Below are 13,610 nucleotides of genomic sequence, written 5' to 3'. Positions count from 1 at the left end.
GGGCTGCAGAAAGCCCTGACTTGTATTACACTGAAAATCTGTGGGGTGAACTGAAGACCAATGTCAATATCAGAAAACCTGTCAAACCTGAAAATTCTGGAGAAGTAAAATAATGTAAGCATCGAAAATAAAACTAGGATATTTGGAAAAGCTGTGTTAAAAATCGGACCACACCAATGACTGAATTAGAAATCGTAACCATTTCTTCAAAACAAACAACAAACAAAAATCTGGTGGACAGCGCCAAAGTTAAAGAATCAAAGAGCAGCAGGCTTGGTCACGTCCTCTACAGCTGCCACTGTTTTAGGTTAAATGAAAGGTCATGCAAGTCAGCTCCCAACGTACCCAAGTTAAAATACTTCCTGACATTTGGACCATAGCTTGGCTTGAAGTTGGGACACAGATGAAGAGAGGCTCGAGATGTAGTCAGGCACAATAAGTGAAAAACACCTCCCATGTGTTTTGAGGTTTTCTTTGACAATAGGCCGCTCTGGGCTCATCAAACATTGTTAATTCAACACCACGCATCGTTCTGCATCCAAAAGCTCTAGCCAAACACGCCAACTCATCAGACACTGTTACTTCATTGCCATCTGGCTCATGCAGCTCCCCTGGTATTTGATAAGCTAATTATATGTTTCTTTTTTCTTTTTTTTTTTATCTCTCTAAAAACTTTTGTAGTTGGTTGCTTTGGTGTCTGACTGTTCATGTTTCTACTATCATTAAAAAGGTGAAGAACTGAATACAAAAAGCAACAAAAGCAACAAAAGGTTAATTAACAGTCTTTCCCCAATGAGTGTTTAAATATTCCGAGGTGATCTTACGAAACTTTGCATTTCTTTAACAAACATCAAGACTTTTGTATAAAATTTACACTGAATTATCTTCATTTAAAACATTTGCTAATGTTCAGGTAGAGTGGGCAATAGTTACAACATGACCTGTTTTTCTTCTTGGGTTACAAGGCGTTGGATTTCTCTTTCACACATGTACACTCCAACACACGTTTAATGACAAAGTGAGAGTTGGCTCTATAATGAGGTGTACATGGGTCACCATGGTAGTCACAATCATTATCACACTTTGTCAGGTCTCGCGTTTGATTATCTCTGTGAAATCTGTACCATAGGTATAATGTTTGCTATGCGCTCCATCCTGGTTTAGCTACTTAGATAACAATTTGTAAGTAGCACTAAAAACCTAAGGCTCATTGCGATGTCATTATGTTTGCCAGCATTTGGCTATGGCTCAGGTACTGCAGGTTTTATTCTAATTGGAAGGTCAGTGGTTTGCTCCCAGTCTCCACCAGTCTGCATCTTAGAGTGTTTTTGGAATAGTTACAGAACCCATTGGAGCCACTGGTGTTTCATTGTGGGCGTTACTGGTAAAATAAAAGCGCTCGGTCAAACTGATCGCAAACATGTACCTAGTGCTGCATCAAAAACCTCGTGATCGCCAGAAAACTGCAGCTAGACACATTGGTAGACCTTGAAAATAAAAACTGCGCCTTTTCACATGTGCTGGCTTTGCTGTTTTTAAATTAAAAAAAAAAAAAAAAAAAAGTTCCACTAAAGTTTAGCGGGGGCATGTAGAAGAAAGCCAGTTTAATGTTGATTTTTTTTTTTTTTTTGCATTAATAGAATAACAATCAATATTTTTTTTCTATACTACAAAAGGAGAGATAAGAATTATTAAATTAACAGTATTTATTGGTGACAAACATTGCAATGGGTGCTCTTCACTTAATATTCTCTGCTTATAATGTATAGATTTTGAAATCCTGTTATTTCTGTTGTAGAGCTTAGTTAGCTGCTGTTTGCAGACAAGTCAAAGTCTTCTATGCAAACTGCCACCAACTGTGGAAATCTGGTTGGGACTAAAGCAATCACAATCCTTTTGACACCAATTTCACCTCCTGTTCCTGGTTTTAGTGACAGGAGGTTTGTGTGACCGAGCCCAAAAAACAGTAAGTTTACTTTGATAGGCAAAATACCGATAAATGATGATGATGTTTCTCCGCAACCAGTGGATGTACAAATAGTCTTGGACTATTTGGAAGGTCATTATAACGACTTCTTCTTTCATACAATAACCTGTGGCACATTTTAAATAACTACGAAAAATAGATATAAATACAGACAGCACAAGACCTTTTTCCTTAGCAGACTGTGCTATTATCTTGAGCAACAATTACATTCCATTAGAAAGGTACAAAACAAGCAAAAGAAATTTCAGGTTGTGGATTAAATCTGCAAAACTACCATTAAATGATCTCCCCTGCTCCGGTGTCTGCTCGATGACCTGCGATATAGTCACAGGCCTGACACACTGCTTTGCTACAGGATGCAACATACATTTGCTGATGCACGTGTTACTTAAATGTGTAAACGGCAGCGTAATGTAGCTATTAAATTCAGGCTGGACAGCTAACAGCCATCCAGCGTCTCCTCATTATCTTCATTATCTTGTGCTTCACTTTTCATTGCTGCTATTGAGTAAACAAGCAGGATGGGATAAGCACTGCTTTTAGTCTATTGTTCACACTAGAAATTATTAAAATTCCCTCAACAATTTTACAACAGCAGTCTTCACGGTGACACTATAAAATCTGTGCTGCTCTTAAGGAATTTAATGGAAAGTGTCGGTTGAAACGCTTACAGTGAAATGAGGGGCCTGTTATGCTACAGCTGTCTATTCCTATACCCAGGAATGCCCAACAGGAAGGGATTTGTCCGGGTTTAACAAGGTTGGAGGATGGTATGTGTCATTTGGCCCATTCTCTTTTCTACATAAAAACTACATTTAATAAGGAGGCAGCAGGTCCAAACTGCCTAACAAGGAGGATGCCATTTACTGGAAACCACCTGACAGCAGCTGTGCGGTAGGCAGTTTGGTAAAATTTAACAAGAATGGTAGAGTGATGATCAGTATCCACTCATTCCTCTGTCTGTCTGTCTGTCTGTCTGTCACACGCACCGTCTGGGATGCCCCCTGATCACGTTCGGACAGTCTTGGGGGAATGCAGCATGTCAGCGGTGTTCCGGGATTTCCAAAAATTGCTCTGCTCGGGAACAACAATTACAGGTCAGTTTTAACAAAATCCCCAACACCACTGGTTGAAACCATGACAGAGCCTCCACCATGGCTGCAGACGCTGCAAACCTTTTGTCCAAACACCACCAAGATTTGACACATTGTTGGCTAATAGCTCTGAAACCACCCCACTGGTTGCAAAAATAGAATTCCACGCCTGATAAAGTGTGTCATTTTTGGCTTCTTGTAGAAAAATGGCAATAAATAACATTTACCAGGCTGCTGGTAAAAAAGTACTCTTTGCTAAATTGCATGTTTTGTGTATCAAAAACATTGATCTATGCCTGGTTTCAGATGCCTTTTTTATGATTACACTGACATGAGTCATTCAAAGTAGCCAGGTAAAAGAATTGGAGTGAAAGTGAATGAAAAAGCAGCCAAAGAAAACTTGTATGTCAGCATTTCAGGATCACTTTTGCATATCACATTAAGCCTACACAACACTGACAGACAGAATAATTTTGTATTTCTTTATTTATTGGAAGAGGGAGATGTGGTCCACCAATGTCTTATGTTCACTGAAAACACAACCGTTTTTCAGCTCTCAGGGTTCGGTTACACAATAGCTTTGGGAAAGCATGACAACGAGTTAAACTGAGATTATAGGCATAGAGAAAATACCTGCTAATCAGTATGCTAGCATACAGAGTGCAACATGTTGGTTTAAGCATTCAGCACCAAGCAGCACGCTGCCTACTTTCAGCCTCACAGTGAGCAGCCCTGAACAGTCCACAATACACACAAACTGATGTCAGTACCATTTTAAACCACTGGAAGCCTCACTATAGCAACCCTTTGTCCCTAAGAGAGAATAATGACAATGGGCAGATAAAGGGAAGTCACCACATTAAACGGCATTAAGCCAATCAGAACCAGACGCATTACAGAGGAAGAAAGAGGGGATGAAGAAACGGTTGAGAGGGGAGAGAAAATGACAGCGAGGCCCAGAGAAAAGAGCGAGGCAGTGATAAATCGGAGGATTAATCCGGGCTACTACAGGGGGATTAAATCATTCTCTCACTAAACGTTTGCTTGCTCTGTCGGACGGCGGAGGTTAAGCAGACCGTTCTCCCCCTGTCCCGTTCTGCTGCTTCTCTCTCATCCCCTCATCCACCTTTTCTCATCCTTTTAATGGCATTAGAGGAGTGGAAGTATTTAATCGGAGGAGCAATGTAGTGAGGGAAGGCCTCTGCAGAGGAAACACACACACGCACACACACTGCTGAACAGATGGAGTGTTGGGCTAATAGATGTCAGTGTTTCTGTTAATCTGATGGAGAGGAGAGATAGCAGAAAGACTCACTGATTTCCCTTGTGGCAGGTGTGGCATCAATGTGCGTTTCTGTGTGTGTGTGTATGTGGGTAAACATATGTGGTGGGGGGTTGTGAGTGGGGGTCGGTTGCATGGAGTTTGGTGGAGGTGGCAGTCTTGAATCTAAAACGTTAAATGTGTTTGAATAAGGGATCTTTCTCAAATGATCCACTACTTTATATCACAGTATTTGATATGAGTTAGCAACACTAACAAACAGTCCTTTAAAACCAGGCAATATAATCCTTAATCTTCGGTTATATTGAAATTCCACGGAAAATCATAATGATCAATTACTCATCAGCTTCGCTGCTGGGAGAGAAACGGGGCTTTTGTGTCTTGTGCAAGAACAGTTCAGGAGAACTGTGGTGAAGAGGGGCGTTAGATCAGGCCTGCTCTGCCTGCTGAGTGCTCATTTAATACATGACACCACTTAAGTGCATCATAAACTCAAACCCTAAAGGCTTTAGGACAGTGTTATTACCACACGGTCATCATGCATCATGACAGCAATAATACAGCAACGGCAAAAAGCTGACTGACCTCTCAGGATGTGGTTCTAACTCTCGACCACAGACAGCGGCTCACAAACCAGCGTGTGATGTCACTTCCAAGCCTCGAGTTTGACATTTTGGGGATTGCTATCTCTTTTTTTTGCTTGTAATTGGATGTAGTCATACATATGGATTAGAAGCTACAGCCAAATCTACCACTGGCTAGCTAATGAGCTTAGCGAGGTGTGTCTGTGATATTAAATGGGTTTCTAGTTTTAAGACAATGAAAACTAGGTTAGAGTGTACCCACCTGTCCCTCAGAGTGGTCTCATCTTTAATTTGCATAGCTCTAATACAAGTTAAACAGGTCAGCTGTGTAAAAAAGAGAGAGAACCCCATCCATCTGTCATAAAGGGAGACATTAGCTCTGGAGAACAAAACACGCTGTGCATTTTAAATATGCAACTCTGTGTGATGATTTAATGCCGAGTGGCCGTTTGGGGAACTGCAGTTTCTTTCAGAGGTCGCGAACTGTAGCCAAGGCTGTGTTTCAGTGACTGTGTGCAATTATTTTTTTTTATTACTTTTGATACTTCTGACATTTGTACAACGCCTTGCACTTCTTGGTCTTGTGTCAAAAAGTGTTTCCGCTAAAGGTTTTGTGTGTGTGGCCTTGTGCTGGGATCACTGGATTCAGTGAGATTTTGAAGCTACACCTAAAGTCAAAGCACATTTTGCACACTGTAATCAGGATAACTTCCCAACCTGATACCTGTTACATCCACAGATATTGAACAGAGGGGCCTGGGACTGAATCAAATTCCCAGGTTGAGTTATTGTTCTAGTCCATCCTTGGTTATTATCTAAGGGGCCAGAGTTTACAGTGTATTTACATTTAAATAAGTGAGGCCTGGCTACATCAAAGGACCCACACTTCAGGTGTGATATTTCCCCCCTGCAGCGAAATTTTGATGATCCCAGGTTTCACTGATGACTTCTAGGAGGACAAAAAAAACCCCACACAGCCAGAACTCAACAAATTAGAAATGGGAGGTCTGTATTTCATGGCGGATTGCCAGCAGAAAAGAAAGCCTGTATGTAGTGTATGCAGAGATGCGCTGGCAGTCTACATGCTTCTATTTTCATGAACACACTGTTTCCCCCCCACAACCTTGCAAACGTGTAACAACAGGCGTGGGTGTTTACCTCTGCACGAGCACGTGCGCCATCTCTTAAAATTTGTGAAAGGTTCAAGCAGACCCCTGAACGCTCCGCTTTCTCCTCCCGTATTCTCTGTACATCCCCCACTCTCCCCCCCTTCCCCTCGCTGCAGTGGTAATTGGGTATGACACGGGATCAACGGGGAGAGAGCGAGGACGCATTTGAATGCGCCGACTGTCGTCTCCCTCACTTCTCCATTCTAACTTGCTGCCTTGCAGCTTCCCAGCCCTTGCTCACCGCTGTTACCGTAGCAACATCTGCGAGACCGCATCTTCTACCCTCCCTCCTCCACCGTGTCATTTCTTTTATTAAGATTGGCCGCTAGTGCCCAAATGTGTGTGTGTGTGTGTGCGCGCGCAACACCTCGACTGTGAGGTGCATAGCAGCAGAGCCGTTGTCAGCCTAACTCCTGCTCCAAGCCAATTACCGCAGCCTCAATACAGATTTTAAAGCTACAACTCAGGAGGAATTACCCCGAGGAGGGAAAATGTAGCCACTTGAGTCAAACTTGTTACATTAAGTCAATCAAGTGCATTACTGCACACCTCAGAGGACAAAGGGAACATCCCCAGCTGTACAAGTTGCACCACTGTCCGTACAGCTCTCTTTCCTCTTATTTCATTTTTTTTTAAACTGAATTTTTGTTAAATAAAACAGGTGTCAAATTCTATTTTGCTACCCTGAAATATAAAAATCCCATCATGCTTCAACTTATTCAAAAATGCATCTCTTCACATACAGTGAGGTTTCCATAAAGCCCTCAAGCAATCAAAAAGATTTATTTTTTTCCTTCATAAAGATTCAGTAAAGACGAGCAATGCATTCAGATTACAGTGCTACAGGTGCTATCGTGCAGTCAAGCAGTCTGACAGCTACAGGGAGGATGGGCGTTTGGTAGAAAAGAAAAAAGTAAAAGCAAAGCAGTCCCTCCTAAAAATGCTCCTGACGTGCGCCTACAAGCCTTACCTAAACAGCCTGAAACATGACGACATGCAGGAGGTTTCATTATTTATTAAATGCCCAAACATCTGCATAATTGTGTCTTCTTTTTGTCATCTGTTGTCTCATGTTAATCACACAACTGTAACCAAACCACTACCAACACTGGCTGACGTATTGGCTGATATTTTTTTCTTTCAGACACAGGAAACATGCAGAGTTTCTAAACATTTATTATGTGCAATTATTTATAAGTGCTTTCTAAGATAATATAAGAATGCAGTTGAAAAATGAACTTTACCAGATTAGTTGTTTAGATTTTCTGCTCGGATCAGCTGGTTTGTTGCGTTCTGAACACGTTGCAGTGGATAAATTGTAGAGTCCACTCTGGTGGTGATTACTTAGTTTTAATATGAACTAATTTTAATATTAGACAATATATTAGCCAGTGCCGATATAGTTTGTATATAGCCAATATCGGCTCTAGTTTTAACAACATACATTTATCTGCTACTTTTATGAGAGGAAACATTCCCTATACTGGGATGAAGACTGGAAAAGTGGCAGGCTGTGCGCTGCTATTTCACAACTTCACAGTCAGGACTTGGTACTGGAGGTCACACAGTCTGAAAATCTTCTCTGGGCTCAAGCAAAGTAATGCAGAGCATTTTAGGGACATTTGAAAGCTTCTATTTGTTATTTTGCAGCTCAGTCAGCAATAACACAAAGTGGGGTTTGATAGCACAGGTAGTACAGATAATACTGAGCGTGCCCCGTCACAGCAGAAGAGTAAGTGGTGTGTCTGTATGGCAAAAATAAATTCATTCAGTTTAAATCAAAGAGTCACTCAATAATCAGCTTTTGTTGTGTGATCTGATTTCATACTGCACACATCAGTAGCTTTACAGTACAAGTCAGCTCCCTTAATGAGCAGGTGCAGTGTGCTCTCTGTGGCAGCTCCTTTTTGCTTTACTGCCTGAAATATATAAAACTGGCTTTCTGTCAAAAAACGAGCACGAGCTGCTACATAGAGGAACTGTGCACTGCTGACCGAGTCAGTACAAATTAAAAATGCATTGCCCTTAACAGTAAAAGCTAGCATAATCATTTTATGTGTGGATCTGATTCTACTTTAAGACAGGTAAGAGGACACAGTGGGGTAATATCAATGAGATAAAAAAATAAAACAGTAACTCTGCAAGTATGTGAAGTCTGTATAATGCGAGAGAGGCTGGCCCCACCAACAACAATGAAACCAGGAATTACAATATTTCTATTCCATTCATGTAGCAGCAGGAAAAAAATCTTCACAGCGGTTTCTTATTTCTTACGTGACTTGGGTGAAAACGTTTGGAAGTATCCACTTGTTTCTGTATCTTCTTTAGAAACCTCTGTTTGCATGCCAGCTGATTGGCATTTGGCACGTAAAAACAGCACAGATTAAAAAGCCTTTAGGCTCCTCTTACACAGGCCTAGAGAATCGTTGGCAACCACTTACTGGTAGGGAAGAATTTGTATTCACTGGCAAAAAGTTTCTGGAGGTTGCTAGCTGTTGCTGTAAAATCAACTGCTATAAGCGCATTCATGCAGGCCTGGAGACTGGTCAGCGACAAGTTAGCATGTTTCACACAAACTGTGTGAGGGTTTTGGTGCTACATCCGTTCTGTGAGAACCCAGCGACCACTCGAGACCAGACATTGGTGGGGGATTGCCAACTGGTCTCTAGGCTTGAGAGGCCTTAAAAATCACAATTTGAAAAAAGAAAGACAAATTAGCTGGTAGACTCTTAATTTAAAACAAAGCACATTGATCTACTTTTGCCAATATTTCTCACTGATCTTTGACAATAAATATTAACATGACTCTCTTCATCTCCACTGTTTTGAGTTATGTTTGAGAGGAAACCTGCTTTTGACATTATTTTTTAACCCGTAATGGGGGTTAATGGGTTTTATTTTTCAGCTCACAGTCTCTTAAACTGATTTCAAACAGATTTATTAGAAAAAAAAGTCACTAAAAGTCACAGAACGGTTTGCTCAATGGCAGCATTTCATTTTCAAACTGAGCCTGAGTTGAACCGTACCTTCAAAACGACTTAGAAAGGTTTTAATAGATTATCATGGATGGTGCTTCATCTATATAGAATATCCCAAGGTTCCTTTTTTTGCATTTCTTTAGAGAAATGAATAAACCACTGCAGTGAAATTAAATTCACTCAGCTATTAAAAGTGGAAGCAAGGCAGAATTAGGCACACAAACACACAACTAAAGACACAAAACCGTGAGAGGATATGAATGGTTTAATAAACTCATATAATACATCACGGGTCTGATGAATTAAAGTCATGGCCAGGATTACCTGAGCATATTCCTGTGTCATTAAAAAAATACAAATCTATAAAGCTCAAAAGAAAAACAAGTGAGTCAGTTCTTCTTTCAATCTGAGATCAAAACAAGGACGGTCCCTGTGCACCTGATTCAGCTCACTTCTTATATGACTTCCAGTCTTTTTAACCCTTCAAAATTTAGCACGGGTTTGGACGTAACCTGATCTCCACATTCAGCTGATGGAGGAGTGCCCCTGAATGTATCTTTACAAGTCAGATTTTAAGAAACATTTTCCACTGATCTCATTCAAGTGCTGTCAAAAATCATCTGCCCCCTTCTTGATTTCTTATTTTGTAGCACAGTTACATGCTTCACATCATCAGGCAAATTTTGATATTAGTCAGAGAGTTTAAATGATGTCATTTATTAAGAGTAAACAGTCATCTATGCCTGATGATCTAAAACATGTAAATGTGAGAAATGCACCAACAAAAAAAAAAAGGGGGAATCATGAAGAGTGCAGATACTTTATCACAGCGCTCATAAATGACTGAATTGAAAGTGCACCGCCTCAACCCGTGAGCCTAATATACACACTCATTTCTTGTTTACTTCTCTGTAGTATGTAGCAGTGCAGAATAATAGTGTAACGGATCACACCACAGATAAATAGCACAAAAAAAAGGCATGCTAACTGCAAACTATCTCTTTCATAAAGCAAAACAAGGATGCGACCACAGTGCTGCCATTAGTGCTTAAGTAAAAGCTTGTCGTCATGTAACGGTTTTACCCTTTTCCTCCCACTCTTCATCCGTGGTTGACCAGCAGGTTCTGAGAGAGAAGAAAGAACAGAGAATTAGTCCATCTGCACAGCAGCCACGCCTGCTGACCTTTGAAGGAGTTCTTAGGTGGAAGGGTTGTCCCCGTTTTGTTTATTCTCTGCCACCTTTAACTGACCACAGCAGAAAGGTCAGGCGGGTAAGACTAGGGATTACTCTGGTAATGGAAATAAGCAAACCCAAAAAATAAAAAGAAACTTCAAGAGGTTTATGAGAAATTCTGTCATCATTTTGTCAGATTTTTTTTTTTTTAAAAATTGACGCTACAACATTTAAACAACTGACGAGTGGAGTGACTATCACTGACCACCTTGAATGCTACTTTGAGACTTACAAACTGCAACTAAATGTTGTTGTAGGCCAAGAACACACACACTGTACACACTGTGGACACACATCCAGCCCCATGGAGAAAAACTCCACCTATCAAATTGCTCAGGTAATGCTTTACAAAGAGCCCTGGGCACTGACCCAGCCTCCAACCACCACAGATCTGAATTCGATTAAGTATCCCACCGGGCCCAAAGGATGCGTTGCCAATGTCCCAATGCCAGATACTACAGAATCTCCCAAGAGCTGCTGGGTCTATGCCCTGATGGAGTCTTTGTGTGGCATTAAAGGGACGATTTCAGGCAGGTGGTTTAAATGTTGTGGCTGATCAGTACACTGTGTATTTAGTATTTGTATGAGCAGCACAAAACCAAACAGGGATGACGGTGTCAGTGTCCTGGCCTTCAAACATTTGTCCATCTAAATCAATATGAAGGAAAAAAAAAAAAAAAAAAAAAAAAAGTTTTGGTCACTAGATTCACAATTGTGAAAAAAAAAAAAAACCTTCAAGAAAAAGTCTCTGTCGTACGAGCATTTTTCTGCTGCAGTTGTTGCAGCTTTCAAACAAAATGACCTCCAAGCTCCAGCATGCGCAGCCTATCAGGCGTACCTTCCTGCTATTTAAAAACAGCTGCATGCAATTGATCCACGGAGTGCAACCTTCATCCTTCAACCTAAGATCAATGCGGTCCTTGAAACCCTAGCAACAAATCGTCCTGGAAAGAAGACGCGTCTGACACCATCATTCCAGCGACCTTGTCTTATGTACCATGAGAGGGGTTCGCTCAGATTGTGAGCCCTCACGTGAAATGGCAACGATCAATTAACACCTTGAATTGCTGGCGCAGTGATTCTAAGAGCGATACCAACAAACTAAACTAATCTCACGCTAATTTGACTTGAGCCCTGACATCATACAGAGCTGTTTCTACAACCTTTTGGAAGGGAGCTTTTTGAAATGCTAAGGTAATACATTTTAAAGAATATATACAGCTATATTGTATAAAACTAATGGACAGATAATTGGTCTCATATGTGAAGGTCTTTCAGAACTTTTCCTTTGAAAACAGAGACATTACCTAATGAGATGACTCCTAGCTATTATATAAGCTCATTTCCACAGGAAAGTTCAACACTCGCTGTAAATGGAGGATCAGATATACTATGATTATTTTTCAAGTGCAAATGTGAAGCAATCAAGTACAAGGAAGCACATGTAACGCATTCATAAGACAGCAGCACAAGCTCGTGTGAAATTTTGTCGAGCGTTTGCAAAGAGCACTTTTGTAGCTGACTGAAATTTTCGTTTTTTCATGTAAATTCTGTGGACAGGGCATGATTAGTACTCCCCTGGATTTATTGAGGTCACACAAAAATGGCAACAACTACGCAACGCTACATGTACAGACAATACAAACTGTGACAGAATGTTGTGTTGGAAACAGAAACAGGTGTTTACCTTTGTTTATTTATTTATTTTTTAGCTAAAGGCCCCAAACAGACTTTACATGTCTCTCGCTACATGGATGTTCCCCTAAAAATGAACAGCAATAACTTGTCCTGATCCTCTCATATATTTCAACTCAAACTGCCCATTAAGCTTAGTTCTATGATCAGAAATCATCTATAAGAAAAAAAATCAGTTTTTAACCCAAGGTTCTTTATCGTAAAATGGATCTCTTGCAAATTTGCTTTGGATTCCAAGTCAAAAAAAAAATTGATCCAACTCTGCCCCACTTGGCCTCAAAGACTAGACAGCAGCAGGGAGGAGGGTTAGCCCAAGTGGAACGATGCAACGAGCTCAATTGACTGAGAGCTGGGGGCGCATTGACCTGAAGCCGCCTGCTAGACACACTGCGTATATGGATGTGCTATATGTGCATGTGTGTGCTGAGAGCACGTGGTATCTGTTCTAAGCACTGCAGAGTTGACTCCAGCTGTGAAACTCAAACCATTATAACCACAGAGAGACTTACAGAGCAGTGTGATCAATATGACTCCCCTCTTTTGTCCTCTCATCTGATGCCTCTGGTTTAGTCTCCTCATCTCCCATTCCCTTTCAATTCTTCTGTCACTTTCCTCGACTCTTCTATTTCACTGATTTTTTTTTTTTGTCCTTCCAGTGTCTCTTCATTCTCCTCTATACACTTTTGCTCACACGAGTAGTTTGTGTTCATTTATAATAATGTAAGCCATGAAGGCGTATCTCCTCTCCTGTTGTTTACCTTAGTGAAGAAGAAATCTAATACTGGCTCGCTCGCTGAAAAGTAACAGACATGAAAAGAGTCTTGACCATGAAAGAAAACAAGAGTGAGTTGGATACGCAAAACAGAAAAATGATAGGACACAATTACAATCTGTACATCGAAAATGACAAAGAAAATGAAAAACCCTTATAAGAGAGACAAGAACTCTAGTTAGAAATGTACAGCATGCTGAACGGCACCTTTGCAAACCAGCTAACAAATGAACCTGTATTATGGCTTTAAAACATTGACATGGGATCTTTTACATTCCAGGATCAAGTTCACCTGATCATTTTTCTTTTGTACGATTTAAATTCTCAAAGCAGATGGACTCTGTTGTCAGAGTCTTGTGAGTGTTTAAAGCAGGGAGCCAAAATCCGCCTGGATTTCAATCCAGCTCACTTGACAGCTTTGGAAAATGTGAAGGGGGGCAAACATTTGGACGTTTACCAGTGTTTCATAACTGTTAAAACATTTCTTCCTGATTACCATTCATTCGTTATTGTTTTTTTTTATTGTTTTCCACAGTTAAATATTTTCTGTGAATTAATAAAAACGTTGTTTTATGATTACGAGACGGTCTGGGCCGGGAACTACAGGGACTTTCTCTAGAATTTGACACAATTATTACAGAGAAAGAAAGAGTCACGCTGACAAACTCCTTTCATTTACAGCATTTTTACACAATGCAGAAAAACTAAGATGTGATGTTGAAATGACCCCCCCTTCTTCACTTTAAGAATCTCGGGGATTAGATATGTAGCTAAACTTCAGAGAGGAGATGTCACCGGTCAGGCTCACTCAAGCT

At 40.6% G+C, this 13,610-nt stretch overlaps 1 protein-coding gene across 1 annotated transcript in view; it reads right to left on the bottom strand.

The window, feature by feature from the left end:
• Positions 1–9,350: 9,350 nt before the first annotated feature.
• chchd6a (coiled-coil-helix-coiled-coil-helix domain containing 6a) overlaps positions 9,351–13,610 on the bottom strand; it is a 74,504-nt gene continuing 70,244 nt past the window's right edge. Inside the window, exon 8 of the mRNA XM_085344945.1 lies at positions 9,351–10,218. Coding sequence (XP_085201071.1) covers positions 10,195–10,218 — 24 coding nt within the window. The 3' untranslated portion in view covers positions 9,351–10,194. The remainder of the gene's footprint in view (positions 10,219–13,610) is intronic.

This window comes from Diplotaxodon limnothrissa, linkage group LG20 (assembly GCF_057381915.1).
Source record: "Diplotaxodon limnothrissa isolate DT_005_m linkage group LG20, D_limnothrissa_male_GT1.1, whole genome shotgun sequence".
Taxonomy (NCBI): domain Eukaryota; kingdom Metazoa; phylum Chordata; class Actinopteri; order Cichliformes; family Cichlidae; genus Diplotaxodon; species Diplotaxodon limnothrissa.
Note: the sequence above shows the minus strand (reverse complement) of the source record. Positions and strands in the feature narration are given on the sequence as shown.